General features: G+C 34.3%; 1 protein-coding gene across 1 annotated transcript in view; it reads right to left on the bottom strand.

Moving 5' to 3' along the window:
* Nucleotides 1-18,294: 18,294 nt before the first annotated feature.
* LOC145690910 (uncharacterized) overlaps nucleotides 18,295-26,529 on the bottom strand; it is a 72,391-nt gene continuing 64,156 nt past the window's right edge. The window contains exon 2 of the mRNA XM_081766338.1: nucleotides 18,295-19,451. Within this exon, the coding sequence (XP_081622464.1) occupies nucleotides 18,500-19,451 (952 nt within the window). The 3' untranslated portion in view covers nucleotides 18,295-18,499. The remainder of the gene's footprint in view (nucleotides 19,452-26,529) is intronic.

Below are 26,529 nucleotides of genomic sequence, written 5' to 3' on the forward strand. Positions count from 1 at the left end.
TAAAGTATGAACCTATCGTGCGCACTATATCATATGTTTTAGTTGTGTTGAATTATTTTGAATATTCTTGATAAATATTTTGTGTTAGCATGTCAATGAACATACACTTTTGAATTTTATGAATATTGGTGTTTCAAATATAATAAATTTTATGCATTTAGCCGTAAGGAATATTTTATCTTTATGAAAAATAAAATCATGATAAGTTGAATTACTTAGTGATATATGCTATTTTGAGTGATATTGTGTGTTTTATCGTAGAATTAATAAATATTATTGCAGAATCTTAAATCAATTTTACTATTTTAAATTTATTGGTATACATTTAGTTTGTATTGTTGTGTATTTTTAAATATGGCATTGAATACAATACCTTACCAAATGTAATGTTTTATTAAATATATTATTGCATTGAATATATTAATATGTTTGTGTAATTTAGTTTGAATTTTGAAAAACATTATGAAGTATAATGTTGAATAATATTTTGAATTACAAATAGCTATTGATTTATATTCAAATAGTGAAATTATTTTGTGTTTATATTTCAAGGAATAATTGAAATAAATGAAAGATAAAAAAATAATAAAAATGAAAAGACTCAAAAGACATTTACGAAATGGCCCTCGCGTTATCGTAAATGGCCCTCGCGTTCGTTATTCTTCGAATTTCGCGATTATGTGTGTTCGAGTGCAGCTACAAACTGTTATTCTTCAATGTGAACAAACTTCAAATCATATTAACCCTCTATGGACTAATGGAGTGCTGTGATTGCTGTTGTGTTGCAATGTGATTAGGAAGATTTGGATTCCAGGATTCTTGCCCACTTCTGTGATACCTTCAGTGGACAGTCCGTCGGCCACCATCTATAACAAGATGGATTGGCGTGAATTTTTAAACCAACCCTCGTATTATTCCAACATTAATTCTTGGAAATGAAATGCGACTAATCAACAGTTAGAGAAGAACAATGCTCAGGAATTTCTCACCCAAAAGGTACCTCACTTATCCAGACAGCTCTGCTTCCTCCCGTCAGCCCATATTTGGAGGAAAAATTTAGCTACTCTCGAGAGAAACGCCCACGCAGTGAACTCTCACGATGATGACAGAGTTTTACGTGACAATGTGAAGTCTATCAATAATCGTCGATTGTACAACTTATTCGAACAATCAGTGTTTTTAATGTGATTTCTATTAACTTATGAACCATTCATTATATATTATTAGCAATAGAATAAAGTCAAAACTTAATGTTCTCTACGAACTATATTTTAGTTTGTCAGTGTATTCTCACGCTGTGATCTGGCAACGAGGGGACGCCGGAAGGGAAGTGTGTGTGTCTTGTTTGAGCCACCATGTGAGCTAAATGTACTGTTTCTGTCTTCACGAAAATTATTGAAGTATGTAAAGTCTTAGTGTTTAATTACCGAAACTAATCATTGCCTTGAATAATGAAAACGACATAAGAAAATAATGAAATCCACAATTCGCAATGTCAAGGAAAGCATCGACTCCTTCACCAGTTGTAGTTGACTTCTTCGAATGAGGAAACTTATAGAAGATGACGCAAAACTCATCCTTCTAAAACAGTGGACTAGTGAATTGTATTCGGTAGTCGCCGGAACCGTCGTGTGCGTTTACAGATCGTCGCGAAATCCTTCAAGGGCCAATTTGTTTTCGAGTGAAATGTTAAAAGTAATATAAAAATATTAGTATTGTTCTAAATCATATGTAGTGTAACTCACATAGTGCATAATAATACAAAGTTATTTACAATTCTTGTTATCATTTCTAAAAATGGTGATAGTGCTAATCAAATGCGTTTAATAAGTTATTTTTTTTCTTTTCTTAGTGATTGAAATGTGTACAGGTTAGAACGTATGCGACATAAAGTGTTTATCAGAAGGTAAGGTATTTATCAATAGAGAAGTTCAAACATTTACTTTCGCCTCCCACTACTCGTCTGGTGTTAATCACGCATGGCTATCCTACCTTGCACTTTTTACAGGTATTGACCAATGTATCTTGGAGCTGACGTAACAGCGATGGTGGGTATATGGCCTAGGCCTCTGATACATATAACGCCCGAATCTTAGGACCGTGGAGGAGTGAAGATACTTGTTTATTGCCAGTTTCTTACGTCTGTTTACTAATTTGTGCATTCGAATGATGTTATAAAGGAGACTTTGAGAGATCCAAGGTTCGAATCCCAATGTTATTACTATTATTCGGTATTCTCGAACTGGAACAAACGAGTATCAAACCTTATTCCCCTTATATCTGGTGCTTCGAACAAGGACATCCGGAACTCGAACCCAGAACCGGCACTCCCATTATAAAGGAAGCTTTTTATAAATATTGATTGCCATAGGAAATGTACTATTCTTATGTACTTGTAAACATGAGGACTCTACATGAAGGTCATACGCTTGTCTTGTATTATGCATATGAATATCTGAGATCAACCGGAAGCTGCTTGTATCTATCTGTATATCTTTTCTTACAGATTATATATATATATATATAGAAGTTCATATATATATATAAATATGGAAGAGGTAAGATTTCAAGAAATTTAAATAGAGGTTTACAAGTAGTACGAGGTTTACTTCCGGTCATAAACCTTAAAGCTCTCTTTTGTAAAACGAATATGGAATTTAGTAGTACAGTAGATCCCCAGAATATAATACCATATTTCAATTTAGAATAAAATAGTCCAAAATAAGTTGTGAGCAGAACATGTTGACTGACACTATTTCGTAAAAGCTTTAACATGTAACAGGTTTGAGCGAATTTACTAGATAATTTTTGAATGTGAATTTTCCAATCTAATGTATCTGACACCCAAAGGCCAAGTAATTTGATATCCGAGACATAATTTAACGTTTTGCCGTTAATGATTACACAAGGGCGTTTTCTTATCTCGTTTTTTGCTACGTGAAAGCACATGCACGAAGACTTTGTTGTGTTTAGTATTAGTTTATTTCTACCCATCCAGTCACTGACGGCAGACATGGTGGAATCTACTGCATTACATAACTCAACGTAAGTTTCTCCAGTTACTAATATATTTGTATCGTCAGCATACATAACAATTTTAGCAGAGTCTAAACATTGTGGCAAATCATTTATATATATTAAAGATAGAATAGGGCCTAAGATGGAACCTTGAGGAACTCCAAAATTTAACTCTTTGGTATCTGAATAACATTTGCTTACTCCCTGAGTGTCTCGAGTTTGACAGTTAATTTCAACAGTTTGCCTTCTGTTGGATATATACGATTTAAACCACTCGTAAGCATTTGCCCTAATACCATAATCTTGCAAATTTTTAAGTAAAATTTGATGATCAATTGTATCGAAAGCTTTGCTAAGATCAAGAAATATACCGGTTGTATATTTCTTAGCGTTTATTGAATTTAAAGCAGAATAGAGAAAGGAGAAAAGAGCAGTTTCAGTAGACTTATTTGATCTAAAGCCATTTTGAGCAGGAGATATTAAGTTAAAATTATTTAGAAAGCTAACTAGTCTTATATACATAAGTTTTTTTCAAAAAGTTTAGAGAAGGTAGACAGACATGATATTGGTCTATAGTTCAATGTAAGATCTTTCTTGCCACTTTTATATAAGTTCTTAACAACTGCTAGCTTCAATGCCTCAGGAAAAACGCCACCACTATGAAGAATATTATATCAAGCTTATAGAGTTATTTACTATGAAGCATAAGATATCAGCAATTTCTTAAGAACATTGCCTTAGAATTTTATCAGGAACTTCATCATTTGATGAAGAACTCGTATTTGTCATTTTCAGTGTAGTATTTAAGATTTCCTGACTAGTTACTGGGTGCAAGAACAATGACTTTTCGAAAATAACGTTATGTCTACTAACGTATTGTTTGCTAGATAGTTTATTGTTCACGTTATTAGTGATGAACTTTTCCACTTCATTCGTGAAGTAATCGTTAAAAGCATTTGCAATTTCAGTCGGATTTTTAACAATTTTATTTTGACAAGAAACGCTAGTTATCTTAGAGCAGGGTTTTCGTTCCCCAGATTCTTTCCGAATAATTTGCCATGTAGCTTTCATTTTATTGGAAGCTTTCCCAATGTAAGTATCATTCTCTAACATTTTTGCCTGATTTATGACCTTATGTAAAGCTCGTCTGTACATTTTGTGGTATCGTTTAAACACGGGAGTACGGCACCGTCGGGATAGTTGATGTAAATAGCGCATTTTTTCTAGAGAAACCTTTATTCCAGAAGTCTTCCACTTCGAACTAACATTTACCGATTTATTTATCTTAAATTTTTGTTTAGGAAAAGCAATATTAAAATAAGGAGTAAATATACATAAAAAGGAATTAAATTGGTCGTTAACATTACATTCAATATAAACATCTTCCTACGACCCAGTTTTCAACAAGTATCTGAAATATGCCACGTTAGTGGGTGTAAATGAACGCCGTTCGGACCATTCTACGCCCACGTTTGTATTCTTTTTAATTATTTCTGTGTAAAAATAAAGAAGTTGAGCATTATGATCAGAATAGCCTAGGTTTAGTACATCAACACGAGATACGAAATCATCACGTGGAATTATAATTTGGTCAAGAGCAGAGATTCTTGTTTTGACTATTCTGCTAGGAGTATTTACGATAGGTTTCAGATTAAATGACGTGCAGAGCGAAATGAAATCTTCTTTTTCGTTGCTATTATTTAGTAAAAAATCAATATTAATATCACCACAAATTACTAACGACCTTTTAGAGGACCAGAATTCCGATATAAGCCTTTCTAATTTATTCAAAAAGTCACTGACATTACTGTCTGGCGTGCGATAGAGACAGATAAGTATTAAATTATGATCGCAAAATTCGAGTGCTACAGATTTGAAAGTTTTCTCAACGTTCAATGTAAGGGTATTCATTAGAATTTTGATACGAAAGTCCTCTTTGACAAATATGGCAATACCGCCATGGGATATATTTTCCCTACAATAGTACGCAGAGAGTTTAAAACCTGTGAGTGAAATTGTTTGTATTTCTTCTTTATTCAGTCAATGCTCCGATATACACAAGACATCAGTTTTACTTAATTCATTTTCCAAAATAATTTTTAATTCGATTATTTTCTAATCTTTGGACGTTGTGATGTAGGATTTGGAGACTGATATTTTTGGATTCACTTACGTCTTCTATTTTTTGACTAGGAACATTACCGGTAGTTATATCTACTGATTTTAGTAGAGGAGTATTACTTGGGCAACTTACATTATCTACAACATTTAGATCCGAGATACAAGACGGCATACCACAACGCACATAACCTATATTACTTTTTTGTCATAACAATTACAGGAAACTTCTCTATGTTTATGTTGCGGAAGTAAAGTACACGTCATAAATTTCGTTTTTCTGCAGAACTCGTAACCTATAAAAAGCATTTGCTGCCTCAATAATCCAATCACAGACCCTTCTCTTTCCTTTTGCACTTAGATGTAAGCCGTGACTAGTGTAATCCTGTCTACGCAATGCACCTAAACAAACATGGCTGTACTTTCTAGAGATTATTTCTTTCACCTGCATATTAGATTCAAATATATAATGTATATCAATGTATAAGATATGTGATTTCTACGTAGAAATTGAATATGTTGCATTACATATGAAGAAAATCCAAATGTATGGAAGTAGTGGGCACGTCCATCACTATGAATATATATGGAAATCCTGTGTGTGCCAAGTTTGTTGCAGGGATCTGTATTTACGATGATAGCTGCAGGTAGTGGAACATGTGTTGGTATTTGGTTGGCTGCATATACGCCAACGAAATGATTGTGAAATAAAGAATTTGTTTGCAAAGCATTCAATAAATCTAGTGTAGAGGACATCAGTCTAAAAATGCAGACATATACATATATTATACGGTATTTAAATAACGTACCTTTAAAAATCCATGATGATGTTTCTCTGATGATCCACTTCTAAGAGAGAGTGGAATTCGCCATATGTGATGCATGAGACAGGTGCTGGTAGATGATTTTTAAAATGAACTTCCAGACGAACACATCCATGTTTGATTAGATTCAAATGTTGCACAGCGCTGACTTCTCCATCTTGGGTAATGTCGAAAACAAAGATAGTGTATCCTTGAGGAAAGGCAAGGCGAGGATTATTGTCGACATGATTGGAAAAATGAATACCTGATCCACAGAATAAAGTATGATATTAGGAAACATAGACGTTGTTTTCGAAATTTGGTTGTAATGGTTTCGAAGGTACAGGCTTTCCATTAATGTATAGAGAGAAGAAATTGATGTCACAATGTTTGAAATGAAATGGATTTGAAGTTGTTGTTCCTGTATACGCATCATTTTGTGTAAACGCCCATATCACTGGAGTTGGTAATACTCCCATAAATAAATTATCAATTGTTTTTGATTGCAGATCATTTGGAATGACTGCATTTGCACTCATGTGAGAGAATATTTGGCTGTTGTTGTTTGTAGAAGCTTGTTATGTAATAGTTTTATTTTAGGACTAACATTAATCTTTTAATATGTAAATCAGCGTCTAAAATATTCGCTTTAGCCCCAACAGACGAATCACTATCGATGAGACAAATGTTTGGCTTTGGAGGAATTATCTTGAGAAGTAATTCTACTCCTTGGATTAAAAATTTATACTGATTAAAAATATCACAATGAAGATGTCCAAGCAGGTCGAATTCTGCACTTTCTTTGTTAATTCATATCGTTGTTGAAATCCTCTATTACCACTAGATGTTGCATCCATATGTCCAGCAGTATCTTGAAACCAGAATGCACATTGAAAATGACTATTTTTTTGCAGAATCATCATAATTTAACAGTTTTTCAATGTATGATCGATATGGATGATTATGAGATGGAAATGAAATCAGTTTGTTATTTAAATACACTTCCACTTCACTGAACATTGAATTTAAAAATCATTAATAGGAGCCACAGCTTTATCACTTTCAACAAATGCTGATCCATCAGGCTTAACGATTTGAGCTTCGATGTAAAGAAGAGTATGTGGTATATCTATGTATTCATCACCTGTTCCTGGGATGACACATTCTATAGGAGCATTATCAGCTAGTGAACTGATTGGTTTGTATGTAACAACATGATTATCCAATATACTGGTTTACGTTGGTTTTGTAGAAAAAAAATATAGTTCAGTTTTTACACACTCGCAGGATTGATGATCTAAGAAAGCCATGATGATGATGATTTAATCAAATATATCGTGTGATAACTTCCTCTTCTTATAAGGCTGATTTTTCTTTGTTTTCTGTGTACGTATCCTCGTTCCCTTCTTCTTGTGCTTGATGATGTGTAATGATGAAGGGTTAAAGATGGAATGATGTTTAATTCTTCTTTTCCTTCGTTGATATTCAGATCCTAGCATAGAATTCAGTTTATTTTTTGCTTTGTGTTGCAAGACGGATCTCGCTTCACCCATTCGTTGAGGAAATGATTCGTTAATAGTTTGTTTATCGACGATGACATCAGTAATAACGTTTGCTCCAGATTTTAATAATTCGTTTCCTACTGTTTTAGCTCCTTGTTTTACTAGTGGCATGACAGAACGAAATAATCCTCCAAGGAAACTTCCAATACCATGTCCAACTTGATAAGGAGATCCAACATAAACGTTTCCAGTTCCAGAAAGAGCTTGTTTTTGATAATATTGTAAATATGGATTATTCATATTTGTTGATGTTGACGCACTGGCCGAAAATGTAGTTTAACGCATACAGTTACGAAAGTGAATGCCAGTGGAGAGCCTGAACTATCTCTTATATCTATTTTGATGTGTTCAAAATGCATATTCTCTATTGGCACATAATGTGGAGGATTAAAAATTTCTATAACACTACTTCCAAATGTATAATTCACTGGATTCATATTTATGATACGTAATAATGGTGCTACTGTATCTCCAACAAATACAGATTGAATCATATCACAATACACATACATTGTAGATGGAAGCACTAAACGTAAATTTGGAATGCTTTGGTTTTGTTGCATATCCTTTAAGTCAACGTTTGGACCAAATCTCAACATCGCACTAACACTTGGTGATAATGCAACGTTCACATCTATGTCTTGTCGTATAAAACAGGTATTACCATCACGCGTATAAGAAATATGTAAATTTGTGAATCTGTTGTACGTATTAATTATCTTTATCCATTCTAATATGTCAGTCTAATAACGTACAGGAATAGTTATAAATTTCCATTTATCACTTTTTGCAGGTTTGTAAAAAAAATATTATTTTGTTCATTAATATTTAATATTGAATGAGGATAATGAATTTCAACAACAGCCACTTCCCACTTTTCACGGAATTCCATTCTTTGATGCAGTTTCGTAGTGTATGATTTTAAGGTGTTTTCAGAAAAATATTCCATAGAACTATTACTGGGAAATGTAACGTAAAAATCTCCATCAGGTTCCATTGTACTTCTCGATCTTCTTTAAGGTGATGCAGGTATCCAGGAATCGAAAGAAGAAGGATATCCTTTCCAATGAACAATATATTCTTTTCTGCTGTCTTTTCTTCTTGTATGTATCATTTTATCTATGAAAAACGTCTTTGATAACGTCACAGGTTGTAGTTCCTCTCTATAAAATAATCCATCCAGTGGTTCCTTGTTTAAATCTTCAATTTCGTAAACAGGTGGATCTCTTGGTATTATCTTCTTCACTTTTAATATTTCCCAAGTTTAGTTTCGCATATATTCTTTATCAAATGTACGTATGGTTTTACTAATTCGTACTGTATCACCAATCTTGAGAGATATTTTGAGAGATTTGGATTCTTCTTCTTCTTCTTTATTTTATTATGTATTATGCCATACTTGTAATAGGTTATTTTGCGAAATATTTGCAGGTGACATCTTAGTGCTTGAATGATAATCTTCATTACATGATTTCACAAGAAGCGGTAATACATTTAAATAATTATACTTTCTAAAATACTACCACATTTTTTCTTTTAGAGTTCTGTTAAAACGTTCTACAATACTAGTTTTTATATCATAATTTTTATTTGTAATATGTTTTATTTTTTTGGCCTCTAAGTACTTCTGTATTGTTTTATTAGTAAACTCAATTCCTTTGTCTGTTTGGAATGTAATTGGTTTTCTGTTTTTAAACACAATTTTAATGCTTTGAAGACATCATTTATAGTTTCAGATATTAATGGCACCGCCCAGGCATATCGACTGAACACATCTATCACTGTAAGAATATAACGATATCCATCATTACATTTATGAAGATATTGAAGATCATTTATATCACTTTCCCACTCATCATCAATGTTATTCAATACATAGAAATCTCTTTTAAAACGACGACAAACAGGTTTGTGTAACGTATATGTTGTTTGTTGCAGTAACCATTTTCTTATACAATGTATAGGAATTTTCTTCTTTGTAGCTATCCACTATTTTTAACAGTTGAAAACGAGGCAGGATGTGAAGGGTTGTAGTAAATCTTGCTTAACTGTTTGTTTACGGTTTCCACCTTGACCATGGAGGCGCGGTGGCTCAGTGGTAGAGCGTTCACCTCTGGTGCTTTGGGTCCCGGGTTCGATCACAGTCCCCGCAAAGTGAACCTTGCGGTGAACAAACACCGTGCTCGTGGGTTTTTTCGGGTTTCTCCCGTTTCTTCCCACATTCTTCATTCCACCATTTCACTCATCTCTCATCATCACCGTCTCCTTTAGCCTAACCGGCATAACCGTGGGACGTAAAACTCAAAGATTTCATTTCATTTCATTTCCACCTTGACCATACTGGATGTTTACAGGAACGTTTCCTTTTCCTTATACTACTTTTTCCTTTTCTTCTTCTTCTTCTGCTTCTTCTTCGTCGTCTTCTGGAAACGATTTCAGAGGTATTTTCTCCCTTGACGATAATGCTGTTGGTGATGCTTTAGTTCGTCGTAAAATATATGACAAACGTTTTGAATTTCCAATAATTTCTTCAGGTGTGTTATTGGAAGATAACTAATTACAAAATTTCTCCCATCCCGGTGGATTTGTGTGTTTCCGGGGTCGCGACACATCATAAATTAAATCTACAATGTGAGATCCTTCTAGTTTATCACCTCTGATGTAAAGATTTCCTTTATTATCCCACGTCATATTATCATGTTTCGTTCTGTGTAGTAGTAATTCAGCTCGTTTACGAAACATTTTGTGTTTAGATAATAATATTTCTTCTCCTACTTCAGGCTTCCTTGATTTAGTTGACGTAATTGAAAGTGTCACAGGTTCTTGTTTTCGTATTAAATGCCAAATTTTTTAAAGAATATTATTATATTGAAACCACTTTTCTTCATTACTAAACGATGATAACTGTGAAACCTCTTGCATTTCTTGATCCAAATTAGATTTAGGTTTCTCCAGGGTTGATGATGATGATGATGATGATGGTGTTTGTACACGATTGGGAGCTTCAGGTGGAACTAAAATCATCTTCTTTGCTTGTCCCATTGCACTAACGGAACAGTAAACTTGATAACGAACCAGTTAAAAAAAATAATGCCGGTAGGAATCCATCCTGCTGCTGCACTGATAAATGCTTCTTCATCTTTTGGATGGAGTTTCCTTTCTTCACAAGATATCGAAGCGTCCTCTTGTATCGCTTTAATCTTGCTTTCTGTGTCTTTGTAAGAGGTACATTTCCTTTTAGTACATTATAACAACATTCGCAAATACTTCGAATCTCTAAAGAGTCTGCATTGGCCATGATAGCTTTACGTAATTTAGGATTTGCTATACTTAGCGCACGAAGAAGATCTCCGTGTTTTACACTTGGAGACATATTGTCAGAATGAACAAACACAGTTTAAGACTAACATTATAAAGACATCTTCTATTTCGTTGGAACATAAACGTAATGATAAATATCATCAGGAAAGATACGTTTGAAAACGAAGTTCATCTGGCGTATTCTGTCAATAAACAATCAATAAACAAATATCCATATGATAACTTTGTTGCGTCGTTGAAACTTTCTTGAAGAAATTTTGGATTGTCATGAGTTAGTTGATAACTCAAATGTTTAATTTGTGATTTATCTCTTGGATTTTTAAATAATACGAGATAATAACAATTGAAGCTCATATCTCTGCTTCCTTTTCCCTGATGAAATATATTTTGTGTAATAAATAGTACAATGATATTTCCAAGATGAGAACCCTTTGTAAAGAAATCAACTATATTGCGGATCACTTCACACATTTGATCATCAATAATAATAAGATGTGGTCCAGTTTCAGGTAGAAAGTTTTCTGTTCGAGGTAATCCTTCAATAAATTTTACTTTTGTCGAAATTTCTCTGTATGCATTTTGCCATTCTGCACAGTACCAATAAATATGACGAAACAATGTATTGACCATACGTGATAAATTGGACAAGAATCGTATTACAAAAGAAGTAGTGTTAGATCAGGAACGGATTGGTTTTGGTATTGGGTGAATGAAGCATTTAGTGGAGGCAGTGATAAAACTGTTAAAAGCTGTTTCTCTCGGTCTGAGCGGCTATGGATATTAATATTGGAAGAGGTCAGGTAATGTCGGAAATTATTAGAAATATATTGAAATGGGAAGGGAATAGGACGACCTGGTCGAACATAGATGACTGCTATTGTGACACATAAAGATCTGTAATAAATAGTTATGATTAGATGTTCTGGAATATTAGATGGAGAGTCAATACTATACCATGTGTAAGGATAAAATACTATTGCCACGCCGCTGGTGGCGCGTCGAGCCGGAAGCTTCTTATCGTGTCGAATGAGTTGATAGCTGGTAAATTTGCAATTAAATTTGGAAGTGAAATGCGTTTTACTGATAAGTAATGTGTGAAATTGTTCCTCGTATAATAATTGTTCAAATATGAGTTTATGAATTAAGTAGAAGAGAATGTTGAGAAATAGAAATAAAAGTCATAGTCAAATACCTAGGTATATATGATCACTATGAAGTTAAATATTTGTTTCGAGTGGAGATACATGAACGTGCACGTACGAACCATTGTAAATGGGATGAAAATCGAAGAGAAGAATGTTGCGAGATGCGTGCTGAACGTGTAATATTCATGGTTGTGCAAAAGATGAACGTTTTGAAGAGTGTGGTTCCCAAATGCTAATAGTTTATGAATATAAAGAAATTGATCAGTTTCTCGTTAAGTCTCGCCTTTTCGATATGGAACATAATGAGTCAATAGTGAACATAATGAGTTTCCTTATGTGTAATACACCCCTATTAGGAGACATCCTTGTTAACTTCTTTCTAGTTAATAAATATTTTAAGTGCTGGTATTTAAGCAATAAAATAGTCACATAGGTATCGAACTTAATTATAACAAGAAAGATATTGTTTCAATAAAATGAATGTACAGGTTCGCTTAAAGCGTATCCACTATCTGGTGTTTGAATTTAATATTGTAAATATAGTAGAAATTTAAATCCTAGTTCACATCTTATTAGGCAAAAATTGTCCAGGGTCCAGGAGGCAAAGTGTTACCATTCATGAAATTTTCTTTCTCGTTGCCACTGTAGGGTTAAGAACAATGAATGTCACGAGGGTAAAGTGTACTAACAGGTCGTAGATATTAGGGACAAGGGGTATGTAGATAAAGATTTCGTGTGGGGTCTAAAGTGAGGTAATAGATATTGCATGAACAAAGGGTGCTGAGTTTGTAAGCGTTTGTTGATATAGGTGAGATTTAGTTTTTAAATCTGCTGTGTGTTAAATTTTGCACTAAGAAATCTTTGTATGTACTTAGGATCGCTTATGCATAAAGTTCGAAAAAGTGGCATCAAACAGTAGAAAAGTTAAAGTTCGAGCTCCTGCTTCGGGAAAAATATTTGTGCTATTTCTGTGCTTTTTCATTTCCATTGAGAACCCAGTAATAAGGATACGGCTAGAGGCTGCGTTTGACAGTATCTCCAGCTGGAAATGCAGTGAAATACCGTTATCATTTAATGCTACAGAACACTCAATTAAAATAATTTACAATGTTCAACCCAGATGGCAAGAAAAGAGTGAGAGTGACTAGAACAACGTTATCCCACGCTAGAGAAGTGTGCCAAATCAGGTGCTCCATATTCTGCGTTTAATGTGGTGATGTACAGAAGAATGCTGATCAAAAGTACACTGAACAAAACCACGTTTAAACTATACTATCTAAATGTACAATGCATTATGATCAATTTTACGGACTGTGGTATGAATATTAGTTAGTTGCTGGAATATGGCTGTTTAGTGGTAATTGTAACATGTCTGAAAGTATTGGTAAAGAACAGTGGATGCCTTTTCTTAACCAATTCTCTACATAGATAAACGACCCCAAGACCATAGGGGCTTATTGTTTGTAGTATTTAAATAAATAGGGCAGCAGAGCACAGAATGATCTCGTACGTGAGTGTGAAATTATTTGAGCCCAAGTAAGTCTATACAAAACAAACTTCGTCCCGTGTTTCTGAAGACCATATACTAACAGTCCTCAAAGTTTAATTGAAACATGCCACGAATCATAAAATTGCTCATTATGGTGACTATAACTTGGGCTTACATATGGATTTACAATAAACATGGGATAACATCACACAAATGACATTCCTTTGTCGAACATTCTACTCAAGCACTCGACTTGGGATTCTACGATTTTCATAACGCGCGTAAAAATAACAGCTTAAATTATGTCATGTCTATTTTTCCGATAGAATCCGTCATCTCATATAAAGAGTTCCTTCTCCCAGACAGCGAGTTGCCCATTCTCTATCTTATTCCCAACGCCAGAAGCCAGCAATCCAACTCAAAAAGAAAGTTTGTACCTGACTGAAGGAAGGCCCCTTTGGGTGAAATTTGCAGAGTGCAACAGGTGATACAGTGGACACTTTTACTAGATTGAACAATAGACGAGGCACTGGATTCTTTCCCTCATGTTTTTAATGTAACAATAAATACTTTGTACTGTTCAAAAAAGTAAAAACAGTGAAATTTCCAATGAGGCACGGCGAACAGAGTCGCCACATATTACGAAATAAAAAAAAAGCTTTGGGAACTGTGGTGTGTGTTTCCAAATGAATACATATCTTAAAATAATTTCTGATATACGACTTAATATAAAAAAGCTATTGAGATGCAGCAAACACCTAGATTATATATAAAAAAACAGACACCAGCATCAACAACACTAAACAATTTTGGTATCTTATCAGATCTAGGTCTAAAACTTATAGCATACCTCCTTTAAAGTACAATGTTATATCAGGTGCACACGTTGAGGGAAGAGCAGAAAATTTTAATGAGTTCTTTTGTAATAAATTCTCAACTGCATAATCGACGTACCTCCCTGTAAAATCCGTTTACTCGTCCACTTCATCTCATTTATCTTTCACTCCTCCAGAGGATGAGTTACTCTTATTTTCACCCCGGCCTGATAGCCTCTGGCCAGGACAATATAAGCTGGACCTTTCTGTGTTGGAAATCATAGATTATTCCTTTTCCACTTTCGATCATTTATAATCGATGTTTCAGGGAAACCTGTTTTCCCTGTTCTTGGAAAACTGCCCGTTTCTCCCCCATTTATAAATGTGGATTAGAAAGTAATGTGTCATCCAAAAACAATATCTCGCTACTCTGAAACATGTCAATCCTCTGAGAGAAAATTATCAAATGCATTACTTCCCGTTCAGTACAATCCCAAAATTGGTAGTGGAGGGTGGACGGACAATCTGCCGTCAGATGGAGCAAAAACGTGATTTTTTGTTTCGCATTTACATAAAACTGTAAATAAAAGTTTCATTATTTTTCATCCGCTGTTTCATTTTTAACATCAAAAATACTACTAACCAACATCTATACGTGTTAGCACTAGAATTAATAAACGAAAACCTGAAAGCTCCTAGTAAAATATCAACTTTGCAAAAATGTTGCTAGTGTGTCCGACTAGATATTTGCTACATCAGCGGGTCAACATAACTCGCCTTGAATGTAATGATTGTGGAGAAAACATGTTCAGAATGCAGTCAACAATTATCACTACTTGCAATACATGCCAGCAATCTCAGAAAGAGAGCAGTGAAGTGGATGTTGATTAACTTTGAACCCGCCTTGAGTCTACATATTGTGGAAAAACATATGCAAAGAGCACTCAATCATTATTGCTCTCTGCAATAAATATCAGCATTATAACAGCAAGCTCAGTGACATGGATATTGGTTAGGTTTGAATCTGTTATTTTGTGTTTTGTTCAGTGTTTTCACTCATATTTGTCAGTGTTGTAGTCAACTTTTGGTCAACAATGATTTGTCTTAATTTACTAAACCTAAATGCTCCAAAACATACTCTTTGCATCATGCACAATGCTGAAAAATGTGAATAATCAATCACGGCCGAATTGTTGTCGTCGCGAGCGGAAACGTGATATGGCAGTACGTGAGATTGAACGAATTTTATCGCACTTTTGACCACTAAGATGTTTCGCATTTGTATATTTTATCACGGGTGTAAATTTAATATACTTTTTATGTTCAAACATGATTTTCTAGTAACTAGTTTCACATATTTTACAATGTCTTTTCACTAACAATATATGGACTTCATGTAAACGCTTTTCACAATTATGCACAGCCATCTTTTACCTGTTTGAGATAGCATGTTTCCCCAAAACTGAACTTCGATTATACCACTCTTCATAGTCTTGACATGAGCAGTTCCTCCCCATCTGTATTAATATATTTGTTGCGAAATATAAACTTTAGTTAAGTCCTTCCTACACACGTAGAACGCTTTAGTTTTTTCCTTAGTATTTAATAATAAGTTTTCTCCTGTGCGTTTTAACATGTGCATTGTAAAACGTGAGCTCCATATAAATGTTTTCGCCTGTGTGTGAGAGTTTCATCTGTGTATTAAAATGTCCTGCCAAACTTGAACATATACCAAATAGTTTTCCAAACTTTTCGTATATGTGAAATTTTCCACTTGCGTATATTAAAATTTGTCTTGCCAAGCTTGAGCGCGAACCATATGACGCACTCAAATCAGAAGTTGCTAACTCATTATTGCTTGATTTTACAGGATCACGCTTTAAATTTTATAGAAATGTGTTGAAATACTGATATATTAATACAATGGTCTAAAATTTTGTATGCTGGTTCGTTTTCACAGATGTGACGTTGTCTTACAGTACCAGATACTTATAATGTAAACAGAACGTTTTTGAATAAAATTTAAAACTTGATTTAACAACTTTACTTATAAAACGAGTGAAAAGTTGGTAAGTCAGTATACTCAAACTTCTCAGTATACAAGGGAATAAGTAAGGAATACGTAACATAGATTCGAGCTTCATTTTTAACAACCCACATGAACATTTACTTTATATCATCATGCCTCGCTTCAGAAACGATTGTGGGCGAAAAAGAGTAGAAGATATTTGTGTCGAAAATTTGGTACAGACCCTTTTTTCGCACAAACACCATGAATTCCGGTAAAATAATTAATACTTTAGATAAAAATGATAATAATCTCGCTTTGAAATCAAAGACGACAACTGGAATGCAATCGTGTTCAATATTATTAGTGAGTCATTTTTTTACACATACAACCTGAATACGATTTTAACGTAAAGTTTGTCTGATCAGTTTAACCCATGTGCAAGGACGAAGACTTGCGTTTCTGATCACTTCTTATCTCCAATTTGCCTAGAAGTTTCTATCAAAGAGCATGAAAGAATGTCGTGGAAACGGGAAATATAAATATATGCGGTGAAAATGGAACTGCGCAACCATGTATCGGCCAGCAAGATAGAGGTAAAATGGAGATGGTCAAGAAAGTCCTAGTGTCGGAATGGACATGCTTTTCCGCTGGATTCACATTTGTAGCTGATGAGGAAGGTGCACCCCATTATGGATGTCTCTTAAACTTGAAGGCCTTAATTCCCTCACTTACAAGAACTCTCATGGACTATATTTGAAATTTGTATCTTTAGATAAATGTTGATTTGGGAAATCGTCACTCGAATCTTCATTGGCGTCAGCCACCTTTACACTATGAGCAATCGCTGTGGCAGCAAAGCAGAAGACACATTCGTAGTGTAGACGCGGAACCAATTTCCCGTAACATCTGCCCCCAAAATGCGGACTTAACAATTTGTCCTTCACAACTAACATTCCATTGAAAAGGGCAGGTACATTTGAAGGGCTTAATGTGGTCTGCCTCCTTTAATGTTTAATTCTGTTGTAGTCCTCTTTAGCAGGGCATTTATCGTGCACATAAAATTTCCTCCAAAACTTAATTTGTGAGACTGACAAAATCTTTTCTATATGCCATGTCTAGTTACGTGTCTTGCCAAAGCTGATTCCAAACTAAATCCTATTGGACACCCTTCGAGCCTATGTGTAGTTATTTAACTATGCGTTTTACTATGGGAGTTGCCAAAGGGGAACTCCAGTAAATGTCTTTCTACACTCTCCGCGCGTGTGTGACTCTTGTCCTGTGTGGATTAACAATTAACTTGCTATATGTGAACCTTCAGTAAATGCCAGGCTACGTTCTATGCATTTCTTTGGTTTGTCACGTGCATATTGAAATGACTTGCAAGGTTTGAACGTAAACTAAATCATTCTCCACATCTATTCATGTGTGAGATTTTCGTCCTGTGTGGCTTAGCACGTATGAAAGTTGAATAAATTCTATTCTGGGCTCCTAGCACGTATCAGGTTTTTCTCCTGTGTGGATTGACATATGGGAAGCCAAATGTGAACGCCGATTATATTACTCACCACATTTTTGGCATGTGTGACGTATTTCGAATGTGTGGATTAACATGCGTCCACCCAACTTTAAACGTCATTTAAATGCTTTGTCACACTTTGGCAAGTGTGACCTTTATATCTTGTGTGAATTAACGTTTGTAACCAAAGATGAATGATGTTTAAATCCCTTACCACACTCTTGGCACGTGTGGAGCTTTACTGCTGTGTGGATTAACATGTGTCTAGCCGAACTTGAACGTAGACTAAATTCCCTATTACACTCTTGGCGTGTAATGTTTTTCACCTGTGTGGATTAACATGTGTGTAGCCAAACTTGAACGTATACAAAATCCTCTACCACACTCTTGGCACGTCTGAGGTTTTTCTCCTGTGTGGATTAACATGTGGGAAGCCAAATGTGAACGTCGATTAAATGTCTTACCACATTCTTAGCATGTCTGACGTTTTTCTCCTGTGTGGATTAACATGTGTGTAGCCAAAGTTGAACGTTGAGTAAATGACTTACTACACTCTTGGCATATGTGACCTTTTTTTCGTGTGGATTAATATGTGTCTAGCCAAAGTTGAACGTCGAGTAAATGACTTACTACACTCTTGGCATATGTGATCTTTTTCTCCTGTGTGTATTAACATGTGTGTAGCCAGACTTGAGCGTATACTAAATTCTTTGCCACACTCTTGGCACGTATGAGGTTTTTCTCCTGTGTGGATTAACATGTGTAGCCAAAGTTGAACGTTGAGTAAATGACTTATCACACTCTCGGCACGTATGAGGTTTTTCTCCTGTGTGGATTAGCAGGTGTTTAGCCAATGTTGAACGTTGAGTAAATGCCCTTCCACACTCTTGGCACGTATGAGGTTTTTCTCCTGTGTGGATTAACATGTAGGAAGCCAAATGTGAACGTCGATTAAATGTCTTACCACATTCTTGGCATGTGTGACGTTTTTCTCCTGTGTGGATTAACATGTGTCTAGCCAAAGTTGAACGTAGAGTAAATGCCCTTCCACACTCTTGGCACGTGTGACGTTTTTCTCCTGTGTGGATTAACATGTGGGAAGCCAAATTTGAACGTAAACTAAATCCCCTACCACACTCTTGGCATGTATGAGATTTTTCTCCTGTGTGGATTAACATGTGGGAAACCAAGTGTGAACGTCGATTAAATGACTTACCACATTCTTGGCATGTGTGACGTTTTTCGCCTGTGTGGATTAACATGTGTCTAGCCAAAGTTGAACGTTGATTAAAAACATTACCACAATCTTGGCATGTGTGTAACCTTGCTCCTGTATGATTTAACATGTGCATAGCCAAACTTGAACATACACCAAATTTCATTCCACATACTCCGCATATGTAGGATTTTTCACCTGTATGCACTAAGTTACTGCTTGACAAAGTCGAACTATGACTAAAATGTTTTTCACTCTTTCGGTAGGTATGACGCTTTTCACTCCCTTGAGCTAGAATATGCCTTGACAAAAGTGATGGATGAAATCCCTTGCCAAACTGCATCGAAGTATGAGATTCCTCATCTGAATGGGAAATGGCTTCCTTCAATGTAATACACGTATCGTCTTCTCCGTGGAAAGGTAATACGTTATCTTGCCTGTAACAAATCCAACAAACAAGGAAATGTGAATGTGGATAATGATTAAGTAGCAACAAAAGAAGTAATCATTCCCTTTACTTCTGACAAAATTACACTTAATTTGTTTTACTACATGAAATATTGTACAAATATGAAATGGAGTACCACTGAGTAGTTTCCATATCTTTCTATTCTCAAAAGTGGCTGTAGTTTGTTTCACTATATCAAATTGAGCCATCATTTATGCCGTGGCTGTTATAAGTCTTTGACCGTGGCTGCTTTGAAACAAATCCACAGTACGAGAATTAAATCTGCCTTATCTGTAGTTTCATGTGGAGAAAAAACAAATTTGCGTACCAAAGGTTTAAGAACAACTGAACTTATTAATATAAACTCTACCAAAGATTATTCACTTATATCATCATAAGAGGAATACGAAAGGCATTTTGAAACGAAGAAAAAAATAATATACAACTTTCCAAGGTGAGGCAGAGGAACTTAACGTAACCAGACTAAAGGCGAATAATTTACAGCGTAGTGATCGTGCTTCAGTGGTCTAGGCACTTGGGCAATAATATGGAGGTTCTTCGATCAAATACACGTCGAGCATTTTTTTTTTTACTTTAGGAATGTTGATGGCGATTGATCAGCGATAACACACGCTTTATTACATTTAAATATTTGAATGCTTCTTTAATAATTCTTTAATAATAAATTTGTATGATAGACACGCCCCTGTAGTTAAGAAACGTGTTTCGCGACCCCCATCACCATGCTAAACCGATGAATTACGTTCGTTAATGGCGCGGAGAGATAAAGCTTATAGAGCATACAGGATACATGTTAAAAATAGTGATCCTTCCAGTGATAGCACAGTAAATCCTAATACAAAATTCGAAAACTATAGGATATTAAGAAACCGTTGCACTCAAATAGTAAGGAAGGCAAAACGGCGCTTTGCTTATGAAATACTTGAATTCCAAAATAATGGAGCACTTCTTTGGAAACGGCCTAAGTATTAGGTGTTGGGAGAAACATAGCCAAGAACGCAGTTAACTATTCGCCAGATGAATTGAACACTTTTTTGTCAAAGGCGTATGATACCAGCCTCCATGAAACTGCAAACAATGAGTAATATTGAAGCTTCGGAAATTAACTCTCTGTTTTCGTTTTCTCAGGTACAGCCTGCACATGTATTAAAAGTGATCCAAAGAAATAAATCTAAAGCCACGTGTACAGATGATATTTCAATAACCATGACCAGGAAAATCCTACCGCATGTTCTTAATCCTATCACTGACATTTTTAATTACTCTCTTTGCCACAGGTACTTTTCCCACAGTATGGAAACTCGCTAAGGTCCCCCCACTTCCAGAGAAGAACAACGTTGATAATATTGCAGACTATCGCCCTATCAGTGTCCTTCCCGAGTTTCAAAAGTTTTTGAATATATTGTAAATTATCAAATTCGGGAATACTTAACAACAAATAATTTATTGGATACATTTCAATCTTTTTTTCGAAGTAATCATAGCACATGCACTGCACTACTAAACGTAACGGAGGATATAAGATGGGCTATTGATAACAGAAAACTGACGCTCCTTACCTACTTGACTATAGTAAGGCACTTCAAACTATTGATTTTAACAATTCAGAAATTATCATTACTGTTTAATTTTTATGAATCAGTGGTTAAATGATTTCATTCTTACCTTCACGAACGTAAACAAAGAGTAGTGATCAATCAGGATCACATATCGACATGGCATTGTATCAACAGTGGAGTGCCCCAGGAAAACGTACTAGGTCCCCTTCTCTTTGCCTTTACATTAATGATCTCCCTAAAATTCTCACCTATTGTAAATACCATATTTACGCTGATGATTTTCAGTTATATGCTTATTTTCCCCAACAAGATATTGATAATGCTATTCAGAAAATAAATACTGAGTTAAACAAAATCAGCGACTGGTCTACGGCTCATGGGTTAAAATTAAATACAACAAAATCTTAGTGGCTCCCCAAGAATTCTTTCTTCTATTAATATCAATCAGCTCCCAAATATAAAATTGTCCAATACTGTTGTTCCATTCTAACAACTGTCAAAAATTTGGGAGTCACAAAAAATTAAAATTTCTTCTGGTCAGATCAAATAAATGGCGTTTGTAAGAGAGCATTTGGTGCCCTACACACGTTAAATCGACTAAGAAATTTCTTACCAATATCTTTGAAGATCAAACTTGTCAAGGTACTGGTGTTTCCACATCTTGACTATTGCGACTCAGTCTATTCTTATCTAACAGAAAATCAATCAAAGCGCTTGCAAAGAGTGCAAAATGCTTGTAATAGATTTATTTTCAATATAACTTACAGGGAACATCTCACATCTTTTTATAAAAACTGTCATGGTTGACGTTAGTCGGAGGAAGAAATTTACCTAATCTTACCCTATTGTACAAAATACTTACTACGTCAGAACCATCGTATCTAGCCCGTAGATTTTTATATTTATCAGACTCTCATACTAGAAGCACAAGATCACAAGACAATTTCTTGCTCTCTATACCCAGTCACAATTCTAATTCATACTCAAAATCCTTCACAGTAAGTACTACACGCCTCTGGAACAGTTTACGTCAATTAATACACGTTTCCACAGTTGCCAAATTTTAAAAAATCGATATATTCCCTTCTCTTAACTAAAGATAAGGATACTGGTAGCACATGAGGCATCTTCGTTTTACTAGATTATTAATAACCCACATATAAATACACAACCAATACACAACCAATAGGTAAACTATGTTAATTTGTACAGCTTATATATTTATACTTCAGTACCGCTATATGCAATATGCAATTTTTGGTTTCTCCATGTTTTTTTTTTTTTTTTTTTTTGTTTCCTCTATTGTATATTATTTTTCAATTTTTGTTTTTGAAGTGCTTAACCATTTTTTACTTAAGTAGTATATTGTTTTTTATGTGGATCAATACTTTTCTTTTCAAATTGTTAATATTTTCTATATATTGGTGTTTTTTTAAGTATATATAATATATGCACGTGGTTAAGTGCTCAGAGAAGGCTGCAGAGCCTTAACTTCGCCAAGTAAAAGAAGTCATAAATAAAGAAATAAATACTCGTTTGTTTCAATACTTGAACTATCAAGTTTTCAGGAAATATACTAGTGATACTAAATATTATCTGGAAAAATATTTAAAAATTAAAAATTTATTATCGCTCAGGTCATACCATTACAAGCAGAAACCTGATATTAGCCAAAAAAAAAATTGGTTTTGTGTAACGTTGCCCATGAAAAGACGAATTTCTCATCTCGATTCTAAAAACAAACCAAACAAAATCGGGATGAGACTTAACATTTTAATTCCAGACGGGACAAGGCTAACTCACTCTATCGTCATGGTTTGGAGATAAGAATCGAGACAAGACAAAAGTTATCGTAAATATTTCTCGTTTATCTCGATTTTAGAAATAGTGTATGGTTCTCTTTAAGCAACGATTGCTATGTAGACTGAATCTTACATATTATTTTGTTACCTTGTACTTCAGAGCTCACTGAATTATGGTCTGTGTATATATTTTTATAGCAAAGCTTTTATAATTACATCTGCAAACTCCACACGTTAATTTATTACAAGATTTAGTGCTCAATTATATTCAGGTCATTCTATTACAGTTATTTTCCTGGAAACGTAAAGAAGAATATTTTCTACACGAAATATTAGCAGAAAGCTTTCGTTTAAATTTGAGTAGCTGTAGAGGTGTCTCATGAAGGTACGGAACCCCTTCCTCGAAACTTCTACGTTTAATATCTTTAGCCAAATTTTAATGCAACTATAAAACTTTTAATAGCATTATTATTATTATTATTATTATTATTATTATTATTATTATTATTATTGAAGTGTTGTAAATTTAATGGTACAACCTGTTCCACCCAGCTCTCGCCTAGTAGGCATTGTGTGCTGAACAAACAACGTGTGTATAGGTTTTCTCCGTGTTCTGCTTCCTCCTACTTTCTTTATTTCAATATTTCTTTCATTCTCAACATTGACGTGTTCAGTAGCTTAGCCGGCATAACCATTACTTAAAACAAATTTTCTTAAGGCTCTTGTGAGTTCAGAATCCATACTTTCTACACGAAATTTGCCTCGAAACTTTCCGTTATGACATTTAACTAGCTCTAGGGAAACTTTCCGTTATAAAATTTAGCTACTTGTAGGGAAAGTTTCTGTTATAACATTTAGCTAGTTGTAGGGACGTATGGAGAGGGTATGTCTTGTTGGTCCTGACACTTCTCTCCAATCCCGACTATTTTGTAACTTCTGGCTAACGCTACGGGCGATTTTACAGGTTTTAATACAATGTGTCCTAATACGGAAATTGTTATTATTATTATTATTATTAATATTATTATTACTGAATATTTGAGACCTCAATATTACGTCCTACAGCAATGTAAATAAACATACTGAAGTTACAGAAATGAAAATAAATTCTTGTAACCTTGTAAGGATGAATTGAGTTATGAGATACTTTGGAAAGAAAAGATAGGAAAGAGGTGTCAGCTACTGGATAATGTGAAAATCGAACAGAACCTAAGTAGGATTTGTCTTCATCACAACACCTTTTCGAAGTAACACCCTTTCTTTGGGTAAAGGACAGTAGTGTAATAACCTAACTCCTGGGCCAAACTCTAGGCCAATCCATTTTGGAAATATCTTTGACCAGCACAAATTGAGAAGGTTGAGATTGGGCATGGTGCTTTGCGCATAGGCTTTTATGACATTTAAAATCATAAAATACTTACATATAAAACTTACATCTAACATTAAAAATGAAAAAGAAGTTTTTATGTCAAATTATACATCCTGGGTTGATTTTAAGAATAGAAGATTGGTTAATGTATCTAATGCTATCGATAAACAAGATGTTCTAACATTAGAGCAGCTTGAATCAGTGAACGAAGAGTTTACACGAAAAGAAACTGTAGAATTACCATGTCGTTTGGCAAAAGATGATGTTGAGAAACCAGTCATTTTTGTATATAATTTAGCTGCTGCCTACAAATTTCTTTATAGAAATAGGTTAATGCATATAGAATCAAGTCTCAATTCATAACTTATACACACATTTTTAAGTTACATTCTAGTTGAAAGGTTTCCATTACACTTTAATATAAATGATCAGTTAACAATTAGATCATCCAAGTATTCTGATTTGAAACAAGGCAAATCATTAATGCTTATTATGTATATAGAAAGAGAGGATGAAGATGAATACGAAAACGAATCAAGTGATAATGTTAGAAGAGTAGTATTAGGTAAGATGAATTTTAAATTTCTATATAATAAACACGATGTATTGTGTTAAGTGTAAGAAATCAACGGATACGAAGAAAAATACTATTACCATAGGAAAAAAAGCAAAGAGTGGAAGATATAGTAAGAAAGGTATTGGTTCAGTATGTGGTGTTACTAAATCATAATTCGTTAGAAAGAAAGATTGACTAGAACAAGTTAAAGGTATTAGCGAAGACATTATAGAAGAAATTCACAACCCTTCCGGAAAGAATTATCCTATTATCCATATTAAGAACGAGAGAACCTGGTAACTTACAAACTGATCAAGGCGAAGAGTTTTACAATAAAGAATTTAAGAAGATGATGGAGGAAAATAAGATTAATCTTTACTCAACGTATAGTGGTAAGAAAGATTCTGTTGTTGGGAGATTCAATAGAACTCTTAAAACATGTGGAAAAATTTACAACACAAGGAAATTATAAAGGATAGAAATATTACCAACACTAGTTAACAAGTATAATAATCGTATGCAGAGAACCATCGGTTTAAAGTCTATAGAAGTTAATAAAACGAATGAGCAAACAATTAAATCGAAAGGGTTATTTGAAAAAGGATATACACCTAATTGGTCAACAGAAGTATTTTTTATTAGCGAAGTTATTCCATCTAATGCACCTACGTACAGAATTAAAGATTTAGAAGAACACGATGTGCAAGATAGATTTTACGAACCAGAACTATTAAAGACGAAACATAAAGATGAATACTTAGAGGAGGTGTTGAGAAAGAAAGGTGACAAAGCATACGTTAAATGGTTAGTATTTGATGATTCACATATTAGCTGGATAAATAAAAGTAATGTAACATAAATTTGAATACTTTTTATGGAATAATAACCATAATAGGTTAGTATGCATCGAAGTTTGAATGAGATATGTAACGAACAGACTAAAGAAAACTATTGGTATGGTATCTTTGGTGATTTTAAACTGATTATAGATAAGAACACAGGTTACTTCAATGCTACTAAATTGTGTGCAATGGGAGGTAGAAGATTTAATAAAACGTTAGAAAATAAGGGCTCAAATAAAATATTTGAATATTACAATCACAAAGTAAGTGGACCGAGTTCGGGCCACTTCAAAAACTCACCCTATACAGTAAAACTAGCTGGTAACGAAATAATGTTAAAAATATTTTCTAAGCAATAAATACGAGTACTATGGATAATTTAAACGTTATTTGTTACCAACAGATTAAAGACAATTATTCGTATGCTATTTTTAGAGATTTTAAACTGATTGTGGACAAGAGTACAGGATATTTCAATGCTACTAAGTTGAATCAAGATGGTGGTAAGAGGTTTGATAATTTTTTAAAAAAGAAAGTCACAAGAGTTAATAAGATACCATGAGCTAGAATTAACCAACTTCTCTAATTATAGGAATTGCTCTTCCACATACCTAATAAAACGAGGAGACAAAGAAGCAATCTCAATCATATGTAGAACTTATGTACACAAGAAATACTACTAGCTGTTGCCTTTTTGTTATCTAAAGATTTTTACAATAAGTGTTATGATATTATCGAAGACTACTTCATCCAAGACTTTAAGCAATATAGAGTAAACAACGAATTACTCCAAACACGAATGCAAGATATAGAAAAATAGCAACACCATATACAGACGATGAATCAAAAGATAATTGCCTAATGATATACAAGAACTAACGTAATGATCCCTTCCCTTATTATGCTATCAGATGCCAA

Source organism: Thermobia domestica, chromosome 7, assembly GCF_964235325.1.
Source record: "Thermobia domestica chromosome 7, izTheDome1.hap1.1, whole genome shotgun sequence".
NCBI lineage: Eukaryota > Metazoa > Arthropoda > Insecta > Zygentoma > Lepismatidae > Thermobia > Thermobia domestica.